The sequence below is a fragment of the Amblyomma maculatum genome, chromosome 3 (genome assembly GCF_055883805.1).
Source record: "Amblyomma maculatum isolate TAMU_Amacu chromosome 3, ASM5588380v1, whole genome shotgun sequence".
NCBI classification, from domain to species: Eukaryota; Metazoa; Arthropoda; class Arachnida; order Ixodida; family Ixodidae; genus Amblyomma; species Amblyomma maculatum.
The window spans coordinates 70,259,811-70,270,695 of record NC_139346.1 but is presented as its reverse complement, the minus strand read 5'-3'; the positions used below and the strand labels follow the sequence as shown (position 1 = coordinate 70,270,695).

The 10,885-nt window shown below is 42.3% G+C and overlaps 1 protein-coding gene across 1 annotated transcript; it reads left to right on the top strand.

Annotated features, from left to right (window-relative positions):
• Nucleotides 1–12: 12 nt before the first annotated feature.
• LOC146194947 (uncharacterized) lies at nt 13–7,078 on the top strand. The gene is made up of 2 exons (XM_084596160.1): nt 13–658; nt 6,866–7,078. Exons 1-2 carry the CDS (start codon nt 52–54, stop codon nt 7,003–7,005), a joined length of 747 nt encoding a protein of 248 aa, XP_084452286.1. The 5' UTR covers nt 13–51; the 3' UTR covers nt 7,006–7,078.
• The last annotated feature ends 3,807 nt before the right edge of the window (nt 7,079–10,885 follow it).

The following is a 10,885-nucleotide window of genomic DNA, read 5'->3' as shown; positions in this document are numbered from 1 at the left end:
GATACGCGAAAGAACATTTCTGGAAAAAATTTGTCAACACGATTTCCTGCCATGTCAGACATTTCTGCGAAGAATATGATTCTGAAAAGAAATTATGAGCGCATTATGCTCCAAAAGTCCAAGAACCATCTACCACCTCCCACTAGTTATTTTTCTCCAAGCGTCAAGCTGAAGTTGGCCGTAATGAGAGCAAGCGCTTTAGAAATCGGCTCAAAAGTTCAGTTTTATGTGATTTGTTACTCTTTTTGGGCCTACTGCTTTTTCTTGGACACCTTCCTTACAGTAATTGTTGACTTTACTGTTGACAACGGCCTCACTGTAATCGACTCCGTCAACGTGCTGATGTTCTTCTCAGTAACAGACACCATGTGTCGACTGCTAATTCCCTGTCTCAGCGACTGCAATCTAGTGCCAACGTCCGCTCTCATATGCTTTTCGTGCACCGCGGTGTCATCACTAAGTGCTACCTTACCCTTTCTGACTGAAAGAGCAGGATTCTGGGCCGTATCCCTTGCATTGGGAGTGCCCTGTGGATACCTAAACGTCGGCCTTTCGGAACACATCTCAGGTGTGGTGGGCAAGGAGAACCTTCCGATGGCGCTTGGATTCATGTCTGCCGCCGCAGCTATTGGGTCTTTGAGCACACCATTTCTAATAGGTGAGTGAATAATTCGTAGTTAACTATGCGATGCATATCAACTTCACATTACCTAAAAATAAAATCTAGCGTCTTCCATCTGTCACAAAAATATCTGCTTTCTCGATAGACGTTACATCGGTTTGGGACATCATTCATCGAGAAATCAGCCATAACTCATATTTCTTGACAGTGAGACGACTTTGAACTCTGCATCAATGAAGGAATTTCGAAACAAAACTGAAATGTGAAAGGTAACATGCCTAAGCAAAATTTATTTTGGGGTGTGTCTGCGACGTCACAAGACCACTTCACGCAATCAAGTTGTCAAGTGCTTGAAAAGGGGTTCTGCCCGGCTCTGATATCATCGTGAGAGTGGGAAGCTCAGCGAAGCTACCTTAAGATGTCTCTCAGTGTTTAGAAATACTCGATCTGAAAACCAAAGAGAGGTCAAGCGGAATATTAAATTCCGAGAGTACTGTGGAATCTACACTGCAGATCTTCGAAAGTCTGAGCGTTGCTGTTACACACGGTGCATCATATTTGCTCTCATTATCTTAATGAACTAAATGCATCTTCATTAGTATTGTAAAGCCATCGCTGTCATTATCACTAATTGCAGCGTGATTACCATCTCTGCTATCATCCTCAAGTAGACAAGTATAATTATGATGTGTGTTTCACGATCACGGGCGTGGTGCAGTAGGCTGAGGCGCTCAGCTGGGGACCTTAGAGATGGAACTTCGATTTGCGTTCGCTTTTCCAATACCTGTTATGATATCATCACTAATAAATTACTGAGTTGCGTTGATGACGTGATCAGTTTGATTGACCAGACTGCTGTTCACTAACGTTTCGATATTGTGGCCTCACCAGATGTGACGTCACAATAGCTGTCATGTTACATAATTTTGCGATAGAATCGTGGGAGACAGTACAAGCCGTTAAAGGCTTTCATCTTAATACAAAGCATTTTGTGTTGCAGGCCGGTGGCACTACATCTCCGCATTCATAAACATTTTGTTCAGTGCAGTATTTGAATGCTTTATGGTAGACATTTATAGAGCAACGTAAATACCAGCTACAAATTTCATAACAGGCATGCCTAATTACTGTTGGGATTCTTGTATAGAACTAAATAGTCAGCTCTTAATTAGCGATATTTAAGCCTTCAATACTGCATGCTGAGTAGTACGACTTGAGGGCTTCTCATTATAAATGATTTAAGGTCATTAGAATCACTGCATATAACTAAGGTGATGTGTCGTACGGGCTCTTGAGGGTGATTGAACTCCAGATTTTTCTTCTGTTAGTGACCATGGGAACAAGACGCGCAGAGGAATGTACAGTGAGCGTGCATTCTTGACGAAATGGGTAAAAAGATTTAAGATATGATGGAGAGTTTCAAATATACGACCCAGTCAGGGTAATTCAAACAGCGTTTTTTTTTCGGTATCAGTTGTCTAGATCTAGATGGCTCTAAGCCTTCGTGCCCTGAATAGTTTCCTCGCAAATTCATTGATTTTGAAGTTCGAGGCTTTGACCACAGAACTCTCGAATGAAAACATTTTATTCAGGCCGCATACTCCACACTAATTAAGAGATATAATAAAATTCCTACTAGAAAGACGTCTTACTCAACTTCGCTTTACTTTTGAGGCATTTTTTTTTTGAGTGCTTGTTATTAAACGCCGAATGTGCTTGGCGCAAAGCATAACTGAATATTAGTGGATCCATTTTGAAGTAATTCATTCTGTAAGAGATAGTTGCACACAACGGTAATTTTAACATTTATAAAATTAGCCTTACAAATAAGATTTTGGCTTCTTTTGCCTACGAAATTTTACGAAAAAACCCCGCCTTATTGCCTACAACTAATTTTTCAAGTACATGTGGACTTACTGGTCATTCTGCTTTATGACGTAAAGCTCACAGCAGGGTCTTTTCTAAAGTACTTTTTACAATTGTTTAATACTACTGCAGGAATAGAAAGCACTATAACACGGATTAATCGTGCTAGCAATGGTGGCCTAAAAGCTCAGCAGAATGTGTTTTAATGGAGTCCCTGGCGTTTAGCTTAACTCTGAGTATTGGATTTCCTATTTGCGATGTTTTTGCACGATGTCACAAAGAAATATTTCTTCGAATACTGAAGGCCTAAAATGTTTTTTGGGGAAAGAGGTGAACTAATATCTCTCGACTAATTCTGTTTTTCAGCAATTTCCTTCTTGTGAACGGATGATTAAAATGTATTCAGCTATTTCCTTGAAAGAAAACAAAATTCAAACCTAGTGATTGATTGCCTGGGGTCTCAAAGGCTTACTTTTACTGCATTTGTTTGAGGCTTGTAAGAGAGCGTATTGAAAGGCGTGTTTGAGAATTACTTCTCTGGAATACAGTTAATATAAAGGAGTAATTACCAATTTACATCTACCCCCGCGCAGCCATACGGCTGCAAAGGAAAGCTATGCTGCTTTCTCAGGAACTTCGCAGTTAAAGAACAATACTTCCTGGTCCATGCATTGAACGCTGTACCACTGTTTTTCCGAGAAAGTCACTCAATCAACAGCTTAATGTAAATGCACACATTGCTGCCCCGTGCCTTGTAAACAAAAGGCGATTGTCAATTCTAAATTAACATCCTACTGTATGCTTCTTCAATGACTCCACGTTGACCAGCACAAGTTTGAACAGCACGGATTGATATGTTCGCTCACCACATGGAAGTAGATATAATAATAATGACTCCCCGTTGAAAAGCACAACTTTGAACAGCGTGGATTCAGATATCCGCTCACCATATGGAAGTAGATATCTCGCGTAAGCCATTTAACTGTCACGCACCCATTGTGTCTGTCTCAACGTATGTGACCTAAATTGCACGTCTATAAATTTCTTCATGTAATGGGAAAGAAAACGCCGCCAAGAATGTTAGCACCGCTTCTGCCTTGTTTTAGAAGGTATAGGCAGAAAAGCTATTACTGATGATTGCATGCTTCCCAGAATGCTTATATTTTAGCCATAGAATCTTTGATCGCATCTTTGCTGAAGCAGATACACAAGCCTTCGGGACAAGACTCTACTTGTCAAGCCAGCTTTCCCCTGCTCGTGTTGAAGAGGTTATTTCCTGTTTTACAAGATGCGACGCATTTAGTGAAACCTTCGCCGCATTGCAGCATTTCCTAAGAAGGAAAAATTGGTTGGGAATAGAGATGGCGGAAGAAAGACACCCTTCCGTTCCCTTATTACGGGTGTAACTTGACAACTGACTTTAAGGTTCATGACCCAGTTATTTATTTATGGTGCTGATTTTGCCACACGACGAAAAGGTGACACTAAGGGGCAGAATTATAATATGTGTGCAGTGCAGTCAGGTATAAAATATCGTAGAAATTGCGAGCATAAATGTTCTAAGTTATTATTAATTGGATTGAGAGTCATTGGTTATGAAAGGAGAATGACGGTGCGCACAAGCGAAGTTCCTGGACATCTACATATTAGATACTGGACAGGGGTGTCGCAAGCGGACGCTATGTAGTGCGGGTATTTGTCTTGAACTGGTATTCTATTACTTTGGCACTGTCGTCGAACTGCTGGTATAGGAGCCACTACGACCCTCAGCCGTCTCATACATACCTCCTCCGCTCTTGATAGATGGGATAAAGAGTTACGTACACGAGAGAACAGTGTATGCTGCCGTGAGGGATGCTGAAGATGTCAAATGGGTCAGAGGGGAATATGATGGCAAGGAATTATGAAGAGGTTAAGGCACATCCATTTCATGAGGAAGTACATTTGCTTTGATGTTAATCAAATCCGCGTTGTCTTGGACACAGTGAATACGTATAGACATTGGGTAACGGTGACAAGCAGCATGTATAGGCGCTGGAATTCTAATGATGCCGCGGACTTTCTCTAAATATTTCAGGGCATTGTTTGGATGAGCCATTATGTGAACATTTGTACGTAGGGTTGCCAGGTAACGTTTCTATGGTGTTTATGAACGCTTGCAGTTCGAAGGGAAGATGAGATTTGGTATGGATATATGTAGGTTTGATTGCTGCTTACGTGAGGATATGTTGAACTTATGAATGCTGTTGAGCCACACGTTGGGGACATGGTTGCAGCTGTCTAGTCATCAGGTGTGATGCAAGAAGCTGCTGAGAATTGCGATGAGAACAGTGTCTTTTTTGTGGAACCGAGTTTTATTAGAAGTAAGATGGCAGTTGTCCTAATTATAGAGGCGGCTGATGCTCAAATGTAGAACTAAGGCAAGCTTTTCTGGTTGCTTGCCTTTCTTCGGATAGTTAATTCTGCCAATGTGGAGGTAGGCGCACTTCTGAGCAGCCGGGTAGCAGTTGCTGGTGGCATTCCAGCAACAGCCGCCATAGCTTCGTGGTTGAGTGCCGCAAGTATGAACCATTGCTGTTTTATCAGTATTTGACACTGTCCCTGATTTAGAAGCCGAGGTTGAAAGGCAGCACGAACAAGTAGGCGAGCGCTATCTGAGCGGGCGCCACCAGAACGAGTTCCTATTCTTCAGATGGGTCCATGTATGTTCATAGCCCTCTTGTGCACATCTGACAAACGAACTGTTCCTTTTCTCAAAAAATGATGTGTAGGCCCGAATCCATGGTATGTTCTACTTCAGGGAGGAGAGTATTGTCAATATCGAGTGCGAACGGAGTGGCTTTGAAAGTGTAGCGGGGTGCTTTATTGCCCACGTGGACATACCATACTTCGCAGAGGTTGAGGGATAGCCCAATGTTGTAGAGGAATTTTTGAATGAGGTAGGTGCAATTTTCAGGAAGTCTTGCAGAGTTTGGGCTGATCAGCTCTTAGAGCACAAAGTAATGTTACCGGAAAGTGCAAGTATGAGAGGAATGAATGCAACATTAAACACAATTGGGGCTAAAGCTGAGCCCCGCGGTACTCTCGATTATAAATAAAATGTCAGCTTTGTTTGCCGTTAACAAGAGTAGCAAAGCGTCGCTGGGAGAAATAAAAATATTTTACATCATTGGCAAAGATGCGCACACCATCTTCAGATCCATACACATATCGGAAGTCTGTTTGTGAAGATGAATATTTGTGATGACGGAGAAGCCACCAGGAGATTCGAGTGGCTAGTAGCTTTTCGTACAGCTTACTGATACTTGTGGTGAGGGAATTCCGGCATAGAGGACTAAGAGTTGTGGGTGGTTTTTTGGCTTTGGCGTGCGAACTACCTTAGAATGTTTCCAATCTGGAGGCATTTTACTGGACGTCTATATTTCATTGAAAATTGTTAGAACCAGGTTAATCATTCGCCTCTCAGATTGCGATATATCATTTTGAATATCATATCAATACTTGTGTTGCACTAATTTGCTGTTAACGTGCGCCAAGCAACCAACCAAATATATATTTTATGTGCTCAATCGAGTGTGCTCCTGTCCAGAGCGTAGCGTAGGAGTGAGGTCAGAAGTACAGCTCAATGTTTTTAGCAAGAATCGGCTACCTGTATTGCAAACTTTCCATAATGACCCTGCTATAGCGAACTACAGAGAAAATACTCACAGAAATATGGTTGTGAGAACAAAGTATCATAAACGACGTCTGCAAATAAAGAACATACAAACAGATCTATCGTGAAGCAAACCATTACTGTGGTGCAAATTTCAAGCAACATTACCAAGGGAAAAGCACTGATTATCACAAGAACTCCTGTGAAACCTGTAAACTTCTAAACTAATTCAAGAAATTTTCTTTTAGAAGCGAAGTGAATGAATACTTCCCATTATATTTGGATACGCCAGTGTGCTTTTCTGGATGGTGAGCTGGGATCCAGCTGCTAAGGTTGCGACATGAATCCACCTTCATGACGTCCGTGTTTGACTTCGGGAGAAATACAAACTTTGGATGGTCTTTGTGATGAAACTGAACTATAAAAAGCCCCGAGAGGTCTAGAAGCTTCAGTAGCCGTCTAATGCAGCATCTCCCATAGTCTAGATTAAGGAACCTTAAATTACATATAAAGGAACTGAACCACGTTTTAAAAGGCGGAAAAACTAAAATGTAAGCACTATTTATACTCCTTTACGATATTCATGATTACGATCTTCAACCTACCCGAGGTTCATCGCAGCAATGTAGAGAACACACACTGTGCCTAGGGCAAAAAAACTAAGTTAGAACATTATAACAGGGTTGGTAATAATTGGGCCTTGTTTTTGTTTCTGTTTTCAGGCATTTTTCGTGATACATGGGGCTCGTACAATGGTCTTTTCTTTCTCACTTCCGGAGGACTAGCGGTGGCGTTTGGATTGTTTGCTGTAATCTTAGCAAACGATTTTATCAAGAGTAAAGTATTCGTACTGCCTCGGTAAGGTAAAGCGCTCTCGCTTCAAGACATTTCTCAGCGAAAACACCGATCCGAAAATATTGATGAGGTACACGCTCACCGACTTAGAAATGCAAATAAAATGCAAAAGAAATTCACCTTGTGTACTGTCTTTCAGGTCCGTGAGCATGATCAATGACCTATTAATTCATTACTCATGTCTTGTTCCCGGGGCAATGAAAGCAGAATATGAAAGCAGGAGAGGCAATGCAGGTCACAGACGCATTGCGATGAAGGGAAGGCGTGGGCCTTGTGGCCATGTGGGCGTGTGTGAAATGTGTGCTAGGTCAGGGCAAAGAAATGTGAGGGCAAACCCTCAGCTGTGTATTTGGTCACGTGTTGCATTTGAGCAGAAAAGTTTGCTTTGCGTCGTATAGCCCACACGTTCCGATTTGTGACTAATAGAAAAGACCACTGAGAGCACAATATTTCCTCGAGACACTGATCACAGGCATACCAGCAACATTTCCTGCCACGTGCAATACACAAGGCCGTTAGATGATGCAGTTATGATCTTTAACTCTTGCGATGCCCAGCAGACATCGTCTTCGGCATTGCCGTGCCCAGTCACGAGAGCACTATGCTATCGCGGCAGCATGATTCCGTTTTCTCAATAGTAGGACCCTCTCAGCAGCGTCCAATAATAGCGAGAAATATTACAAGTATTGTTAAAACTAATACGACTGCAAGTAACGCGCGCCATTCCCGTTCGTTTCGTGAGGCAATGGATAACACTGTATGCTTCGACGCCAAAAGCTTAGGTTGAAATGCACTTGCGACTATTGTTTTTATTAGTTTTGCACATTCGAACCATGTCATGTATTACCAACATATTGTCTAGAGGTATGCCAAATTTAGGTTGTTTTATGTGATGCTATTTAATCTAAACAGCCGTTAATCGAGTCTTAAGCGCAGCTCGCTTCTAGGGTACGACAATGCTGATACAATGGAGAAAGGTTCAATATAGTATCTTCCCGCCTTCCGTCACTGTATGTTTTTTCAGCTAGCATTTAATGTACTTCAGATCCGAAATTATCCTTCATCTCACTGACATAATGCCCGTGAAAGAGCAAGAAGTTGTAGGACTCTACAGCTGACAGATCGGAATTAAGCACCCCCGAAGTCGATCATGCCCCGGGAAAAACTGCAAAACGTTTTTGTGCTGTGCAGTAAACATCATTGCCTTCATGAATTTCGAATAGCAACATGCTCTTTCTATGCGCGTTGAACATGTCTTCGTAAGGAAGTTTTTTTCTGCGTCGCTCCCTTATTCAACCATGATAAATACGCCATACATATACGCTGTTTTGATGGAGCAAAGCACGCAGCTTTAGCAGGCAGGCTCCTTTGATTAGTCATTAACGAGAGTCCAGAGTAGCCTGTTGCCGAGAAGCTTACAACGGGCTTAAGCAAGCCAAAATAGAATACAGCAGCAGGGACTGCGGCTGTGAAAACATAAAAGACATTAAGCCTAACTACACGCTTGAAACGTTCAAGAGAATACAGTGCCTGGTCTCATTAGGATAATCATCGACATTCGTCTCAGGGGCACTTAACCGCCTCCCAATATTACTGATGGCAAAATCACATTTTAAGAACTATAAAAATTATTTCTGCGCGATTTTTCAGAAGGCTTGTAGCGCAAGACCAATATTGAGTGCATTATACAGGCTAATGCAAAGACAACTATTTTTCAAAAACTGTAAAATTTATTTGAGAGGCAATATTATGTTAATACATTGAAGGCAGCGCTATCAAACGACGTATTCTTATTTGTTAGTTAAGCGTTTGCCTCAGGAATAGGCTCCAGAAAGTGCATAGATTAGTTTTCGCTCGTTGCAGTAATGTACGACGGCGTCGTTGACCTTTTCAAATGCTGTGAAAATCATAATACTGACATCTACGACATCTATTACAGAAGCGAATACAATATTTATTGTACTGAACATGTAAGCCACCTTATTTATAGATCTGCAGTGCTTGAAGAAAACTTCTGTAAGCTATCATATTCGTACTTTTTGGTTTTTTTATATTTCGAATGGCACCGATAGTTACGAGAAAAAAAGAAGCCCTGACCTTTTCCAGTGGTTGCTTTAGTTGCGAAATAACATTTTGTCTCTTACAACCGAAAGTAAATATTGTTAATAGTTAACTTTACGTAAATAACCATATAACCATAGAACTAGAGCTCCCAGGAATACCTACAGTCCACCTTCACGCACAATGCACAGATTGCACCGAGGTGTCATTTTTAGAGGAAAAACACCTCTAATTAACTGAACATATCACTCGGCATACATTAACCGCATAAAAAGGCGGCCCTTACCCCGTCGGTAACATGCCGATGGGAATGTGAAGAAGACATCGGACCTACGACATGCCCGACGTGTTCCACATCAGCTGCAGAAGTGGATGTTCGCCACCTGCTGTGCACTCGTACAGGGACAAGGAATCAAGGATAAAGATTCTGCAGGAAGTGGAACTAACCGCAACAAGGAAGAGGACTTTTCCAAATGGCTCACCGACAAGAATAAGAGCAGGAGCCTTCTCCGGATCCGAGCTGAAAATAATTTACACGGGTTTTTATAATATGCCATGGCAAGCATGCTTAATAAAAAAGAACTTGAAATAGCTTGAAATAAAAGAACTTGATCACAGCAGATTGTGGCAAGCTCTCCAAGAGATGGGAGTTCCAATTCACCTCATCTGTCTCCTCAGGAACCTTTATGAAGGGCAAGAGGCCACAGTCAGAACTGGGCATGGTCTTACTGATTGGTTTCCGATTGAGAAAGGGGTGAGGCAAGGCTGCATACTGTCGCCCTGCCTATTTTACCTATATGCAGAGTGCATCATGAGGAAGGCCGGTCTGGACGAGTCTTCAGCTGGAGTGAAGATCGCTGGAAAACGCATCAACAACCTTAGATATGCGGATGATACCACTTTAATGGCAGAAAGTGAATTGAATCTCAAGAAACTTCTGATGCGCGTACAAGAAGAGAGTGAGAAGTTTGGGCTTAAACTGAACATTAAAAAGACGAAGATCATGGCGTCTTGCCCTATCAAGTCCTGGAGCATCAATGGACAAGAAGTGGAAGCTGTGACAGATTTTCTGTTCTTGGGCGCCAAGATTACCTCGGAAGGAGACTGCAGCCATGAAATTAGGAGACGCCTGCTTCTGGGAAAGAGAGCAATGGTTAGCCTTGACCGCCTAGTAAAGAGCAGAGACATTAGTCTGCCAACCAAGATCCGTATAACCCGTGCTATGGTCTTTCCAGTTGTGATGTATGGATGCGAGAGTTGGACAGTGAAAAAGGCTGACTGCCGAAGAATTGACGCGTTTGAATTGTGGTGCTGGCGAAGACTCTTAAGAGTTCCTTGGACTGCCAGAAGATCAAATCAGTCGATATTGTCGACCATAAACCCTGACTGCTCATTGGAGGGTCAAATTCTAAAGTTAAAGCTCAGCTTACTTTGGTCATCTGATGAGAAGAGAGGAGTCGCTGGAGAAAGATTTGATGTTGGGAAAGGTTGAGGGTCGCCGGAGAAGGGGTAGGCAGCGAACGCGATGGTTAGATGGCATTCTCGAGGCATTGCAGATGAAGCTATGTGATGTTAAGAAGATAGTGAGAGACCGGAAAGCGTGGCGTGACATGGTCCATAGGGTCACGAAGAGTCGGACACGACTGAACGCCTGAACTGAACTGAATCTGCTTCGAAAACACAAAGCGCAGAGTAAAAATATCCCTTTCAAATTAGAGGTATTCTTCCCATACTAACCACTTCTGTTGGAAATTTAGTTCAGGTGGAGACTGGCGTCCTCTATGCTGGAAGGCGCTTGTTTGAGAAAGCATAGTACCGACAACTGG

Coding starts and splice junctions, on each gene's coding strand:
- LOC146194947 (XM_084596160.1), top strand. CDS start 52: ATGTCAGACATTTCTGCGAAGAATATGATTCTGAAAAGAAATTATGAG. Junction 659..6,865: donor GAGCACACCATTTCTAATAG/GTGAGTGAATAA, acceptor TTCTGTTTTCAG/GCATTTTTCGTGATACATGG.